Consider the following 16932-nt stretch of genomic DNA (forward strand, 5'->3'; position numbering starts at 1 on the left):
CACCTCTTGTATAAGCAATCATTAAATAGACAGAAAACACAAAACAATGGAACAAATTATTTAAGATTTTAAAGAATTAAACGCTTAATTTACATAGTTGCAGTGGGGAGAAAATCATACATTAAGGCATACATGTATTACATTTTTATGTATGAACTTGCAAGATGTCTCCTTGCTGAGACCACATTCTCATGAAGAGTGCGTAATTTATTTTTTTATTATGTTCCTTTCCGTCCTGAGGGGAAAATAGGAAACAGGAGAGGAAGCAGTTAATTGGTTTAAACAAAACCTCCTGATAAAAACATTCCGGCAGCTGACTTAACTTTTAAACCATTATCGTTCAGATAAGACGACTCTTAAAAACCCTCATCACGAACTACTTTGGAGTATATGAATTCAGCCATAGAAAACAGTGTACTTAGAGTTAAAATTGCTTACTACATACATTTGGTTCATTTTACACAAACCATTTTGTACATGTTGCTATACCTTATTCAACTTTAACGTCGAAAATATTTGTGGTTATTCCGATTTTATTCTCAAATATTTGACATAATTTATGCAATATCTGCTTAGAATTTGGGGAAAAGCATTCTAAATGGCAAGGAATCTTTGTAACAGTAAATATATATTCGCCTGCTGTATTATTGTCTAAATAAATGCAGGTTTGATGTTTTTGTACAAATAATTTGATGTGGGGCGGCTGAAACGTGTACAATCCCTGGAGCTTTCTTCGGAAGACTCATGCTCGTGAACGCGCATGGAGACCGATCACGGAGCCCCTGTCAAACGGGTATTGTAGCCCCGCAGAATGTGGAGGCGGAGCCCATTCATGGGGGAGGCGGAGTCTCGGGAGTCCTGGCAGGGCCGCCATTTTTTGCACAGGGAAAAGAGACTGGTTTTGAAGGGATCTAATTTCTAAAAGTCGCCGTTGACTGGGGCTCTAAGGCTTTTTCTAACGGTTTTCGTATCCATTTCTCGCTATATTTGGGATCCCGACGCAAATTAACTGGTGCGTATTTTCTTCAGAAACAGGAAAAGGAACCTACATAGAAGACGTCTGAATACAAACATTTTAAACCTAGGCTAGGAATCCGCAGTGTGTGTACTGAAGTATTGTTTTGGTTGTTGAAGCTGCGACTGGGGTCTTACCCAGGTCCCCAAATTCGCCATTCAAAGCCTTTAGAGTGGACTTAAAAAGGTAAGTTAAGTGTATTATGTGGCGATTATAGATAGGGGTTAAATGAAGCCTGAACGTGTATTGTTGTCTATAGTTAGCTAGCATGCTCTTGCCTGCTAACATGTCAGCTGAGAGTAGCTTGCTAACTTGCTGTTGAACCATAGCAAATAAGAGTATGTAAGTGCTAAGTTCATTTTGCTTGTTTGATGTTGAGCAAAACTTAAAAAAGCTTACGAAAGGGCACCAAATTTTACCAAAAGTATGAAGTTTTTAAGCCAACTGACCACTTGCTAAGTAGCGCATGCTACTATCTCAAATTAGCTTGACACAAACTGAATAAGGCTCTGACTTCTCGTTTATAGCGTAGTAACGCACTAAACGTCACGTTAAATAATAAATATAATTTTGAAGTCATAATCTGATTACAGTGACAGACGTTCGCAAAGTTAGAGTAGGGTTAATACTAATTTTAACTCGCAGCAACGTAACACGAAAACGCTACAATACATGGAGCTGTCTGTCCACAAGCATAACGTCTCCATTCAGAACATTAACACTGATGAATTTCTATTTGAAAACGCATCGTATGCTTTGCAAACGGTGCCTACACATGAACAGATGTGAAGTGGGAGTCACTCGGGTGTTTAGTTTGACATGCTGACACTGCGGGCCATATTGCGCACAGTTTTATTCGCTTTTGTGTACATACATTAATATGGGCAAAACGAGAGACTAATCACAATGACCGACAGCGTTTCAGTGTAAATCTGCGTCTTACTTGTATACTAAATGAACAAGCTGGATTTTAGTCATTTTGTTATATCTCCAAATCGCATCACATCTAACATCCGATGTTGACCCTCATGTGTTTTTAATTGCACAGATGTAGATTACCTCATCTTCACTACATGCATATTAATTTTATGTATAGAGCAATCTTGCAACCTTAGTGTCATTTCCTACACAAAACAGTGCAACAACCTTTATTACCATGCAGTTATATTGCACTACATTTGATAAAAAGGGTGTCACAAAACGCGCCACTTCATTTGATTATATTATACAGCTCATATACCCTATTTGTATTTAAAGAAGTACTTAAAAGCGGTTTCTTAAGAGTTGCCTCGCCTTAAGGTATCATTTCCGTTCAGAAAAACTGTATACAGAACCACCGCTCAAAGCCAGAGAACAATGAGCCTTTATATAAACAGCTACGAGGATATGTTTAGTTCATGTCCCAGGCAACTTAGAGCGAAGCCAGTTGTTGAAATACCTTAAATGCTTGGTTGCTTTACAGTTGTCTCCTTACAGTATCGCATTCATGTAAAGGCGGCATAACTATTACAACCAAAGGCTTCATAGAAACTGATGTCTGCTACTTTATAGCTCAGATAGACATTTTACGGTCACTTATTTTAGAGTTGGTGTGTGTAAGGATCAAACGCTGCAGCCATGGGGGAGGGGATATTCCACTTAGGTTGCTCGCCTTTCTCAATAAGTATCTCTACTGGCAGTCTTAGTCATTCTGAACCCTGCCGCTTCTTTTTTTGCACGCCCTGGCACTGATTACCGTATATAATGTTCAGTCGGCTTTGGTAGTCTGCTTGCTAATGTCGTCGCTTTCCTGTCTCTTGACGACCCAAGCATTAATCCACTTCTGTCGTGTAACCGTCTACGCATTATGCTGTTAGCTCCCGTTAGCTCGGTTGTTACATACCGGGGTTATTTTTGGCCGTAGCTGCCCAGTAATGACCATAATTTCTGCAGCATCGTTTTTTTTTTTTTAGGCTATCCTGCTTTCGTCTAAACGGCTGTAAACGTCCAATTCACCCAGTGTTTTGTCTTCATTGTTCCGGAAGCCAATACACGTAGCCCGCTAACATCACATTTCCAGAGGCTACTATAATAATGCTGGGCCCTGCGTTAACTGGCCGTGCGTTTCGACGAATTCACAACAACTCTAGGCGGTTAACAACACAGAAACTGTACCGACAGAGTGACACTTGGAGTAGAGTGTGTAAAAGAGTTGATTGAACGCATTCTTGGGGATTTTTCTTCCCACGGCGAGGCTCCCTTGGCTACACGCCGTCCTGAGAAAAGCGCTCTGAAAATGGCGACAGGCACCAGGGTGTTGTGGTAACATAATAGCAACGTTGTACCCTCTCCACACCCCTATCGGTAGGACTGACTGCAGCGCCGACACACTCGCAGAAAGGCAACTGCACAACACTTGATTTTTATTTTATTTCAGCTTAAAAAATGTCGAAAGAGCCTGGATTACACACTGGTCGTGAGAGTTATTGAATATATATTTTCTCAAAACAAAAAACAAAGCACCTTTGCATCATGCGTCATTGCCTATGCATTTGCTGGTGGTTTTTATGCTCTGATGTGGGTTATTCCTGTCATAGAGAATAAAACACAAGCTTATTAGATCATGCAGTTAGAAAATATGACTATTCTGTTTTTAACTGGATTATATGAACTTATTTTAAATCACAAAACGACAGTCATATGTAATAAAAAACATGAAGGGTTTGCTGCATGTAATCTGTCAGGAATAATCCATAACAGTTACCCTCAAACAATCAGAAGCGGTTTGTTTTCTTCATTAAGCTTCTTGTCAACCTTTGTAGTGTAAAACTGATATCCTATTTAATTCTTACTTTGAACATGCATCTCCTGGGATCAGTAATTTGATATTGTAATATGCAAATATTTTATCAGCAGATAATCTGCTAAGTGTTAGGCATTTGCAAATAAAACTAACTACTATACCAAAAAAAAATTACATATTTCCTGTTCAAGATAACTGCAATTTTTCATTTTCACTGCTGCCTCCAGAGTCCCTAAATAGGTATACTGTAGTTTATAAATGTCAAAACCACAAACATGTACCTTCTGTGTACCAAAATCAATAACAATAATAATCAGTACATTTTAATTTTAAAATGAATAAATTGTGTTGTGTTAAAATTAAATAAAAAAAAATCTCAAACCGGCCCATACCTACATGTGATGTTTAGTAATCATTGGGTTGGATTTGATTATCAGAGGCTGAAGTCAGTATGCTTTTAGGGAATTTGTAAACCACATTTAGACTTCTTCATTCCAAAAATATATCATAGTCTTTGTACTTTATGTGAAATCAGAGTTATAGATCACAATAAAATGCTCAGTGCCTCAGTCTGTTATTTATTTTTAAATGGTAGTAATAAAAATTACAGCTGTATACAGTTTATTTATATTGCACAATATTATAAATACAGTCATCTAAAGACACTTTACGGTCACCTCCATTTTGTATTAAGATATGCAATCCGATCTGGTCCAAATTCAGATTTGTTTGATACAAACAAATCACGTAGTCACATTCAGATCCAGTATCACGTAGGGTTATATAATAATTACAGTGCAGAAAAAAAATTATTAAACGGTAATCTTAGAAACTACATTTTTCAAATTCCCTATGCATCCAGATTTTATTAAATATAATACAGAATGAATTCATGTGAAATGGGCTGAATCTTAAAGCATAATGCATGACTTCTTGTGCTGTTCCAGTTAATTATATATTCTTCTAACAGTAACATATCATTGAAAACATGGAAGAAAGTATATCGAATGCATTCTAGGTGTGGTGTAGTTTTAGACTGCCTATATACCACTTTGATTCCTGCTAAGAACCATTTTTTAACCCTTTACTCTTACAAATTAGGATGTCAGTTGTGTAAAATGTATAACATCTGCACAATCGCCTATACCTGAGCATTGTGTTGTCAGCATTCATTACAATACAGATCACATGCAAGGAAGGTAATATATGTGAAATAAGCAGCTGGGTGAGAGTCAGTTTCAAGTCATTTAATAAAGTTAAGTGGTTACTGCTTAGTGTCTCATTATACCCTGCCCTTTAACACACAAAATCCCCAAACATCACTCATCTTTTGTATGAGTAGGCCCTCTGTTTAAATACTCATCCTTTCTTTTGGTCCATTTCGTAGCAGCACAGGTAGTGATAAACACCTAACTGGATTAATGTGAGCCTGATGGACATGCGAGTGATGGTGTGTGTGTCTATATGTGTTTGTTGTGTTAACAAAGACTGAGAGCGGAGGCGTGGTGCCTCTCTTGTCATAGCGACAGAGCGAGTGGTGTGGATTCATGGCAGTCTTGGATGACACAGTCTCCTTTTAGCCTAACTTGTCCTAGGTGCACTCTAAGAAGCTCATTTTATCAAAAAGCCAGCATGTAAGTAGGAAACTGTTCCTTCTTTCACTTTAACTGGTGAGAAGAAGTCATAGAGGAATGTCTCAGGACATCTGATTCTGTATTGACATACTGACAAAGCCTATGAACGCAACCAACTTAAAAGCTTTTATGCTTCCTTTTAATGTTCTTCCATATCCAGACAGTAAACCCTTATGTCTGAAACAGTAACACCTTTCTGTGTCTGTAGATAAACCTCACCATGTGGGACTAACCTGGGTAGCTGTTTCCCGGTCTCTGGTGGTCTCACATGTGTGGTGTCCAGACCCCAGAGACCCAGAGAGAAAGCTGAATGGCCCAGGAGCCCGGCTCAGTCACATGGCATCCCAGCTGGGAAGAGGAGCCGGGGCTCAGGTGACCTGTTTTTGTACTGCTAGCTGGGCCGTAACAGATCCCTCTTTAAACTAGCAAGCTGTTTCCCTGACAGGTGGCTTTACTGCTGTAACTGCTGAGGCTGCAGCCTCGCTACACCTCCTTTACCCTCCTGTTGCTGCAGTGACGTTACACTAGCATTCACAGGTTCCAGCATGAGGCAGATTGAGTAAAAAAAAAAAAAAAAAAGCATCAGTGTCCATGATGTAACAGCACCGCAGTCCAGGTGTAAAAATTAATCAGCAAACACTGTTGTGATGTACCCTGAGTGGCTATTACGGTTATTTTATCCTGTAGGTGCTGGGTAGCCCCTCCCTCTGTTTTCTGTGCACACCCAGACAGGCACATAGCTCACATTTTCGTTAGCGGTGCAGTGCATTCTCCCAGTGCTACCGTTGGGCACTGGCTCCATATGTGTCTGCTTGTCAGCCTCTAATGACAAAAGCTTTCCAAGTCGAGTGAACAAAGACTTGTAGGACCTCACACGTGCAGTTACACCGATAAGGATACAGACGTTTGATGTAACGCATATAATTCAATTTTTAAATACTTGAATGAACTCACCTATGACAAATCATAGCCTAGTTGTTCCTCTGAAGCAGCAGTGAGATTTAAACTTATCTCTCCAGAGTTAACAGTAAGTAGTTCTTTTCTGGTCAAGTCAGTCAGTTGTGCATACGCAAATTTGTCCTTAATTAGCTAACAGAACCTGTGTGAACAGATCTCGGTATAAATACTACTATCTTGTGAATGCCTAAGAAGTTTGTTGGAGAACATTGGTGAACAAAGCAAAGGGAGATCCACAGCTGAAGTTGGCAGAACTACTACTAGTCCACACCACTCGCTCTAGAAATCTGGCCTTCTGGAACTGTGGCAAGAAGAAAACCACTAATGTAAGAAGGCAAAAAGAAGACATCTATGCAGGGCAAGACTTATATATGTACACACCCTGTTCGCAAGGCACAAAGTGCACAGAAAAAACGGGTGAAAGAAGGTGCTCTGGTTTGATAAGAAAAAAAATGGAGCTTTTTGTCCTAAATGCTGCACATCATTCTAAACAAACCGTCCCCACTGTGAAACATGGTGGCGGCAGTGTGATGCTGTGGTGATTATTTTATTTCAGCATGGACACGGAGGATAATCCTAGAAAGAAAACCGTTAGAAGTTCACCTTTCAGCTGGCCATGGACTCTAAACATAGAACCAGAGCTATAATATTCTTTTCTTTGAGCTGTTTTTTGAATAAATTTGTGTCTAATAAGCAGGCTCTAAGTCGCACTGTAAACATGCAGCAACACAAAAGTTGCTTGTGTGGATGCTGATATCCACACTCCCTGCTGTATTGATGCATGAGTTCACCTTCAGCGCTGGAGTGCAGCGGGAAGCACTGGCAGCCGTGGGCACCCTGATTGATGAAGATCAAGGCAGATGCAACGTATCCCAGAGTGGGCATATAACAGTGAAAAGGAGGCCAAACCATGATCCCATCTGGGTCGAGCTTTTTGTGTTTACCAGCCCTGTTTTTTAGTGTGTAACAGTTTCTTAGCTAAGTCACTGCAGCCAGCTATGGAGACGTGGTGGAGCCGCATTCGCTTGGCAGGGGTTGCTATGGGATTCAGTTGAAATCCCGTATTTTGTTAATGCTCCACCCACTCATCTGCAGACGTATCCTGCCCAGACTTGGCTGTTAATGAAAACAGTTACACACCAGTCTGTGGTCATAAACCGAAAAGAGGGGGGAAAGTGTTTGTTTAAGTTATCAATCGAAAATGTGCTTTTATCAGATGTGGGTGCAGATTTGTCCTGAATGGAAAGACTTTCCATGTATAATAAAGTGACTGTGACTCCCCCTTAGTGAGGAAGGGAAAAATTGAAAGACTGGATTACGCTGTGAGCTCCGTTCCGCCACCCAGAGTCTGCCCAGGTTTCCACTGTGTAGCATCACTGGTAGACAGTCCCCTCGTACACCTCCCCCACCCCCTCTGCCCTCTCTAATCGACGAGCTCTTGTGATTTGTAAAGCTCCCCGTTGTGCCAGGCAATTTATTTAGTGAACAAATGAAAACAGAAATGAGACGTGAAGAACATCTAAACCACTTCCATGTTGTTGCATCTTTTACTAAACCCTGCTCAGGTTTATTTTATTTTTTTCATCTTTGTTTTCCTGTTAGTCACCCTCTATGCCTGTTCCCTAACCTCCACACCCTTCGCTTGCCTTACGGGCTCCATAACAGTGGTGGATTTAGCCAAAGGTGGCTTTAAAAGGTCTCTTATGTCCCTCTTGCAACTGTCTGCGGCACTCCCCTTCCCCTCAGCTCTGCATTACTGTTTCAGGTTCATTTAGGAAGTGCACAGAGGAGGGAGAGGAATCTGTCTGGGCGGGGTGGCGAGGCTGGGCAGGGCAGGGGGACTGTGGAGAAGGAGGAGGGGACTCTTATTTTTTTTTTTTCCCCTTCTGGCTGCAGCTCCATGAGCTGATGGGCAGCTCTTCTAGAGGAAGTAGGAGGAGCAGACAGAGGCAGTCACAGCTCAGCTCAGATTTACTCAGGAATGTGGCTGCTCTGTACTTGTTTTTCCTTTTTTTTTTTTTTTGTTGGTCAGAATCTGTTAGGCTGCAGTGCATGTTTGTGGATTGAAGAGTGCTCGAAAGGCTGGGCCGAGAGCTTCTGGTTCTTTTTATGTGGTCCTATATACAAAGTCTACTTAACTTTCTGTGCAGATTTATGTAGAATGATGTTCCAAAACTCACAAATAAGCCTGTTTAACTGACACAAATTGTAACATATTTTTCGGTCTTGTTTTCTTTTTCTTTACTGACATGTCTTATCCAAATATTAAACCCAGTGATGGAAATCTAGGGCTGCTCTGGAAAAGTTTAGGCTTTCATTCTGTTCATAAGTATGGAAAAAGACAATGGTCTGGAAAATAATAGTATTTCCAGAGATGTTTCCTTAGCGTATTTTTATATTCTCCGTCAGTCCATCCATGCTCCATTCTTTTATCCATTTGTTTGACTTTCTTTTTATCTTTTATGTCTCTTTTAATTTTAAAATTAAAGTAGATGTTTTAAAGTGAACCTTTTAGTTTATATTTCTCAAATTTTTTTTTCTCCTGTGTTTTAAAAGATGTATGTTTTTTAAAGTTTTTTTGGCTTAAAAAGGGGTTCAAATTGTTTTGCTCACCAGCGCCTTGTTTCTCCTGTTAATTGGGTCTGGAGCTGACCGCTGACATGTCCGTGAGGCACACACCTATCCTTTTGGATCAGGACCATGCGGTTCTGTATATTCCCACCTGAAATTACTCTCTCAGCTCTTGAGCTTATTGAAGAGGCCTTTAGTTCAGGGGTGGGTAACTCCAGTCCAGTCTCTGCTTCGATGTATGGCTCATTACCAGGCCTGTGCAGAACTTGGCTGCATACTAGGAGGTAATTCAGCCATTTGAGTCAGGTTTGTTGGACCAAAGACACGCTTAAAAGTTGCAGGACACCGACCCTGAAGGACTGGAGTTTCCCAACCCTGCTTTAGTTTCTTTAGCAGAAGCTTTGCAGACGGGGTTGAGCGCTAACCTCATCATAAAGTACAGCTTCCATTGAAAGCTGGGCTAGATACATGCTTGTAAACATGTTGTGGGTCTTTTACATGGAACGATTTGCTGCATTCATTCCCATTGGACATGCAGGGACATGTTTGTCTGCATGTCCGATATATTCCTGGTTTGTAACCCCTCTAACATGTATGTGCACCCTGAGATGTGATCTGAGCCTTTGTTTGGTCACAGTTAGCATTGGCAGGTGGAGGTGTGACCTCCAGCCTATTTTGTCTCAGCTTCTGTCCCTCCCTCTAATCCCGCTTATCAACAGAGCTGTGTGTATAAGGGGCAGCTACTCTGACACACATGCTGCTGTCTGGGCTCACATTAGATGCATAAAACATGATTTAAACATTTCGTCCTTATTACTCCCGCTCTGTCAACTGTTATGTCACACCTAATGTAGTATTACTTGAATCCACAGCTGTTTTCTCCATGTGTAATGATGCTGAAGGCAGTCAGGATTTTACAACTGAAGCTCACTGTGAATAAAACATGTGGATGTCCCGGTTCTGTGAAGTCACCGTCTCCTTTTAAATAGGTTTGGGTGAGTTCTCAGAATAGAGCGGTCCTCCTCGGTCAGTCGGGGAAAAAATGGCCTCTGTGTTGCATGGAGGCCAGCAGCCGTGTTCTCTTGCTCCCCTTTGTGGAGTTTTCCTACAGTGCAGCCTTTTGTATTCTTGACAGACAGTTTGCAGAGGTCGCCATAGTGCAGTTCAGTCTTACCCTCTTATACTGCTGGTTTTCACCCGCATGCAACCTTGTAGCTTTGTCAGAGGGGGAAGTCCTGGCAAACAGTTCTCTGTGTAAGAATGATTCACGTCTTTACGTACGTTGGAAATACCCCATTTTCACTATGATTTGGAATTTCGGGTATAATCAGTACTGCAGCTTTGCTTTAATCTTCCTTTCTGCAATAAAAATAATGAATAATCATATTAATATGCGTTTTTCTTATCTCTTCATGTGTTTACAGGCCTTGTGGATGCACTTAGATGTCTGCAATGACTGCTGTGGCTGGCATGCCTCAGTGTTTCGGACTCCCTTTCTCTGGACTCAGTAGGACAAGAACTGATCAGCAGAGAACGTCATGAGCATAGTCATCCCAGTAGGGGTGGACACAGCAGACACCTCATACCTGGACATGGCTGCAGGCTCAGAGTGAGTAAACGCAAGATATTTCCTCCTTCGCTCTTGTGAACAGTCTCGGGTCCATGGGTTCGCTAGGATGTGATGTCTCTAAACCCATATAAAGTTCAAATGTTAATGGCAATGAACATGAAGAAAAACACACGAGGGGGCTTCAAATCAACATGATCTTTTCCTAGGACCATGTTCCTATTTAGGGGTGAAATAAACATTTTGGCTGCTATATGGCTTTCTTTGCATTAGCAGTAGGCTACTGTGCATTATTCTTGGGTCTTTTAAGGACCTTTGTGGTATAACTCATTTTTAACTCATGAATTCATTTGGTGGTCGCATCATTTGGTTGAAATTTGGTCAGTTGTTTTACCAGGACACAGAAGAGGTTTTCTTAGGCATGTGTGCAACACCATTCATGTTGTATGATATATTTACTTCCCCTCCCTGTCTTATTTCATCTCCCTATGTGTCAACATGCCCTCTTGATTTTTTTGTTGCAGCTTTTTTAATGAAATTGTCTAAAGCTAGACCTCAGTACTGTTTGGTCTAATGAACGGATCGGTTTTGCCATTAATTGGTAATCCCAGCCCCAATCGTGACTCGTGTGCTTCTTGTCCAAAGCTCCTAACTTGATGTGTGTACGTGTGAACACTGTGTTCAGGCAGTAAAGCAAAAGGGCTGCTTGGTGCCATGGAAACATGCTTGCTGTTGCCCCTCCCCTTTGTTTCCTATAGCCTTGTCAAGGACATCGCTGTAGCCTTTTCTGGTTAAATTAATTGGGCAAGATGGTGTATGACTAAAGAATAACACGTCATCTGCTCACAGAGGAACTCCTGTCTCTTTAACGCAGGGGTAGCCCTCCCCTTCGTCTTCCTCGGTGCTGTTGCTGTGACAGCTTGAGTTGCCATGGTATCGGCCCCCTCGCTCCCTCCTTCCCTCATTGCGCTGCGCAGGGCCTGTTGCTATAGTCATTGGCCTGAATGACAGGTGGTCCTCACACAGATATGGCGTCTTAAACAGTCCCAAAGTGCCCCCACCACCCCGCCTCACCCCTCCTCGTCTCTGCAGAGGACTGCTGTCACCAAGGGTTAGAGAAAGCCCCTCTGCTTAGACTCCCTCACGTCTTTGTCTGGTTGCTTAGTGCGATGGCCTGCTGCAAATTTATTCAAAAGCAGATAACCAGCATTAAAGGGGGGCTTCCTCCAACAACTGCTGCTGCGCAGGTTTCATCCAGACCAGAGGGACAGAGCTAAGCTGGATAAGCAGATATACGCACTGCTTCATCGGCTATCCAAAGTGAGCCAGCTGGGTCTGGAGCAGCGGGGCTGGCTACTCACCGGAGAAACGGCGTCACGTCCTTTGAACGTTCCCACCTGAAGGTTGCAGCAGCACGAGCAGCTGCAGGCTAATGCAGCGTGCGTGTCCAAATCGACACAGAGCCTGGCGTGCGCGCCCTCGCCGTCAGGGTACGTAATGTTGCCATAGCAGCAAGCGGGATCTCTTCAGGAGTCTGCTCTTTCTTCTGCTGCTGATTTCTCAACATCTTTTCCTCTTTGCTTCTCCGCCCTCTCATAGCATATGTCTAGATGCCCAAGCTATAAATTGTACATGCCTGCCTGCAATCACAAATGCAGCTTTTTAAAGCTCCTAGCCAGACTCACCTGTAAAATCAATCAAACTCACTTCAGGTGTAGTTTGTCACCTACATGAAAACACACTATTTTAGATTTAACTATTTTATTGTGAGCTGTTATGTAATCGGGATAAAATCTACCCTCCTAAAACAAACGTCCTCTTGCACATGATGGGGGCATCACATAAGGCATGAAGCAACAGATCAGAGTTATTCGGACTACATCCTTTTCAATCAGAGATGCACTGATTTATGACCTGCTTTCTGTAAAGGTTTGATCTGTCGGTTCTGATTTCTTTAGTTCTAACTGTAATGTAGAACGATGCACAAAGCAGCATGTCAACCCTTCCTGCCATAAGCAGTCATTAATTATTGTCATGCTCCTGTGTAAACATTTACATTAGCTCTAAAACAGGGTTTTACTAATATTTTTAAACAGACAAAATGCTAACAGAGTTGACATTTTCAACCGTCTTTAGCACCTTATGTTATCAATTACCGCAGTCTGTGTTTTCCCTACAAAAATGTACCATAATTCTGATTCCTAGATGGTTGCTAATATTTAAAAAATCCTCAGGAGGATAAATGGGATAAACCTTCCTGTTACCTCCTGTAATTCTTGCTCTCTCTCAAAGCCCTAATGAATCCACGCATGTAGAAAATGGTGTTTGTTGTTTTCTCCACTATATTAACACATTTCAATTAATTTCTTCCTTTTAAAGACATTTGCTTCTACTTTATGCAGCTGTAAGAAAACATTTGAGCTCTATGGGAGAAAAAAAATGCAGCTATAAAACACATGGAAGTGGTTTGACTAGATTTCATTATGAAAGGTCTGAAGTAATCATATCAGTGGAAAATATGCAGTGAAAGCTATCATCGTCATGGTCACCGTGCAGCTTCACCATCCTCAGCAGCATCCCTCATGGCTCAGGCACATAAGGTTGAATCCCAGGCAACCAAATTACAGCCTAAATGTTTCAGAAGCAACTAGTTGCTCGTCAGCTGAGGCACTAAAATATCTAAAACCCGTGGCCTGCATTATAAATAGTTTTTTTTATTCTGTTTAAGTTCGTATCATGCAGTGCCTTGTACATTTGAAAAATTTCCCCTCGTTTAAATGAAACTTGAAGTATGCACAATCTGGCAGTTGATCTGCTCTGTGCACACACCCCTCTCCCCGGCACCGCCTCCAGACCTCATGCTTGCTTGTACGTTTCACTTTGACAGCGAGGAGCCGAGGGGTAATACACACAGGAAGTGTTGCACAGAGCTTGTTCGGCGTGCAGGAAGAGCAATAGGGCTCAGGAGCGCTAACACAGGTACCGTAGGACCAAATCAGCTCGGAAGTTACTTCAGAGGAGATACAAACAGGTAGGGAAGGAAGGAGTGAGCTCACAGGACGCATGTTGAGTGGTTGAACTTTTTAGTAACTGCTTTGATTCTTTTCAGGATACATCTGTTCTAAACGTGAGTCATTTATCTAGTCCCATTCTCACATAGATATGCGTGGCCTGTTCAGAGGCTTAAACCTTCAGCTTTTCTTGCCTGGTGTCATGAGACAGGGCAGCAGAGAAAATATGCTCATCAGCCGCTACACATAGCCTGCAATGTTTATTTTCCCAGAGCTCCGAGCGAATCTTTACAAATCTGTAAAGAAAAGGATCAAGTGTGTTTCACTTGACTGAACATGTGGATCGTTTATGAGCTGCTCCTCATGTTTCCCTCGTTTTTTCTCTTTTGTTTTCTCCTCTTCTTCCCTTTCGATACCTGACCATCTTGTCACACCATCCGTTTTGCCAGTTCCACTTCCCTCTCCCTTTATTATGTGCCCTACAGCAACTGAAAAATAGATTAATCGCATCAAAATAAGGGTTGGTTAGTTTCAGAAAGCTAAACTGGTTCTCTCACCTTCAGTTTGTGCCTGTGGAAAGTGGTTAAACTGGTTTGGCATGAATTGGTTAGGAAAAAATGGTGCGTTTGTTGTTTTGTGTGCATTAGGAGATAGTAAATATAATTATTGCCTTCCTTGTTCGTTTAGATGTCTGGTTTAACTTTTACTACATCTGGAGCTCAAGCCCAGTTCATGTGACTTGAGATGGGTCCACGTGTTCCCGCATGTTTAGTTGCTTTATTTGAGTCTGACCATCATTATTTGCCTACGTTAGTGTCCTGTAAGAGCTAATTGTTAAGCAACATACCTGCTAAGCTTTCTAATGCATGACACTAACTAGTTTTAGCGCTCTGAATAATGTTGATTTTTGTTAATATTTGTTGCTGCCCAGCAGACCAGAATCGGTGGAGGCCAGCCCCGTGGTGGTGGAAAAGTCCAGCTACCCACACCAGATCTACAGCAGCACTTCTCACCATTCCCACAGTTACATCGGCCTGCCTTACGCTGTAAGTACACCAGCTCCGCTTGGTCAACTTTGATTTAATTATTTGGAAGAAGGTGGCAGCACAGGAAACCTGCCTCAACAGCCAAAGAAAGGAGACCAGGCTGTGCAGGTCCTGTTCTTTTTGTCAGAGATTGGCCTAAAACGCTCACTACACAGTCACCTACATGAGTGGCTAAGGACTTCTGTAAAGATGGCATAAAGAAACTGAAGTATATAGTCTTCTGTGAGAGAGCCTCAATCCCTGAAAGTTTATGCTTAAATTGAAAATTAACATTTGCTGAATTAACAAAAAATCATCTGCAAGGTCTTTAAAAAATGATATTTATCTTAATCTTAGGCCTTCAAGTCTTACATTCACCCAGATTTTCAGCACCTTGTCTCTTTATTTAGAGAAGAACTGCTCTGGTTTTGTTTGTAGTTTTAGGTCAGGGGTTTGGACGTTGCTATGCTCTGATAGAACTACAAGCTCCATGATGCTGAAAAGAAATGAGCTCTATTGAAACCACATTTCTTCAGACTTTCCAGCAAACCTGCAAATGAATTAATGGCTTATGCATTAATGTTTAGGTGGATTCTCCTTCATCATGCCTTGTTTGGCTTGAAAACCAGGATCAGACAGAAAACTATTAAGATAAATAAATATATGTTTATTAGGTTATTTCCTGTGATTCATGGAGGTGTAAAAAGTCCTAAGAAGTCCACAGTGCCTGCTGCTTCCACTGCTGCTTCCACTGCTGCTTCCAGGATTAGGAAAACAGAGGATTCCACTGTGAAACTGGGAGTATCATGGAATTTAACATGTGGAGTGTATGTAATCATTATGGGAGGAAAAAGTGCTGAACAGAGAGCGTATTGGTCGCTGCAGTCTTGATATGACCCACTCAGCCATGCGTGGGAGTACAACTAAAACATTAATCCTCAATATGCTTTTCAGAGGATTTCATTTATACAGTAGAAGAAACTGTAAGCCTAGTCCACATATTAGCTGTAAACCAAAGAACACGTTAGGAGCTGAATTACCAGTCACACCAGTCATATCAATCCAGAGAGGAGGCGAGCTAGCGTTAGCCCACTACTCCACTGAACACCTCCCCATGCAAAGATCCTCAGTAGCAGACAGATGCCCTCACTGAAGACTTTTTGGCCATTTGTGTTGATTCACAAAACTTGACGTCAGATGAGGTTTTTCCAACATTAGAGCAACTTTCTGAGCTCCCGTTGACCTTGGTGTTCAGCAGGAAATCTAGTGGGGCTAAAGTACCAGTCACTCCCACATAAAACAAAGAGGACTGAGTCTGTACAGGATGTTTACCTGAGACACATTTTCTCTTCTTTATTTTACTAAACTAAATCGTTGCGGCTGGTTTATGCAACATTGGGTTTATTATTTGTAGTGTTATTTGGCTGAGTTCTTATTTAAATTCAGTACAAATTCAATGAAGCATTACTGTTTAATTGATTTATCTAAACTGTATGCTTAAACCACAGACATCCGCAATCTGTAGGCTCTCCACATTGGCTCCTTATGACTCTGGCCAACAGTCAGCAGTGTTTTTAAATATATAGTTAAAAAGTTATCTTTTAGCAAATGTTCTTTCAAGGTAAATGTGCTTCAAAATTTCAGTTAGGAAGAGCACCAGTGTTGTTTAGTATTTTGTTTTTGTCATTGCAAAGAAAAGGTTTTCTTCTGTTGTAATGTTTGTAAAACCTAAAATTAGATGCAAAATTGTGGTTATTTAATTTAACCCTAAAACAAATAGCTTCTAAATAGTAAAATCGCTCTGCCCTGATTAGACACCTTTTCTGGTGGTGCAGTTGGTAGAACTGTTGCCTTGCAGCAAGAAGGTCCTGGGTTCAATTCCCAGCCTGGGGTCTTTCTGCATGGAGTTTGCATGTTCTCCCCGTGCATGCGTGGGTTCTCACCGGGTACTCTGGCTTCCTCCCACGGTCCAAAGACATTCCTGTTAGGTTAATTGGTCAATCTAAATTGCCCTTAGGTGTATGAATGTGGTTGTTTGTGTGTTGCCCTGCGACGGACTGGCAACCTGTCCAGGGTGTACCCCGCCTCTCGTCCAGCTAGATACGCACCAGCTTCCCCGCGACCCACTATAGAATAAGCGGTAGAAAATGACTGACTGACTGACATTATTATTACTATTAATAATTATTTTTGTACTAAACTAGACACACATAACAAAATTCAAGGAGTAAATAAGACAAATCTTGATTTCAACATTTCCCAAAATAATCTAGATTATCATTATTGTCCTTATTTTTAATCCGTCTTTTTTGGCTACATCTCTCTTCATCAGAAATTCAAACCTGGTTTTGTTTCCCTTTTTTTTTTAAG

General features: G+C 41.5%; 1 protein-coding gene across 11 annotated transcripts in view; it reads left to right on the plus strand.

The window, feature by feature from the left end:
* The first annotated feature begins 548 nt into the window (after positions 1 to 548).
* The window catches only part of kmt2e (lysine (K)-specific methyltransferase 2E), a 31715-nt gene continuing 15331 nt past the window's right edge, over positions 549 to 16932 (plus strand). For 3 of the 11 annotated variants that reach the window (XM_047389541.1, XM_047389544.1, XM_047389543.1), the window contains exons 1-3: positions 552 to 1201; positions 10384 to 10568; positions 14472 to 14583. In XM_047389541.1, the coding sequence (XP_047245497.1) occupies positions 10498 to 10568; positions 14472 to 14583 (183 nt within the window). In that variant the 5' untranslated portion in view covers positions 552 to 1201; positions 10384 to 10497. Of the gene's footprint in view, positions 1202 to 5639; positions 5804 to 10383; positions 10569 to 13455; positions 13558 to 14471; positions 14584 to 16932 lie in introns of those variants that run through there. The other 8 variants (XM_047389540.1, XM_047389539.1, XM_047389538.1 and 5 more) reach the window with 7 other exon arrangements.

Source organism: Girardinichthys multiradiatus, chromosome 17, assembly GCF_021462225.1.
Source record: "Girardinichthys multiradiatus isolate DD_20200921_A chromosome 17, DD_fGirMul_XY1, whole genome shotgun sequence".
NCBI lineage: Eukaryota > Metazoa > Chordata > Actinopteri > Cyprinodontiformes > Goodeidae > Girardinichthys > Girardinichthys multiradiatus.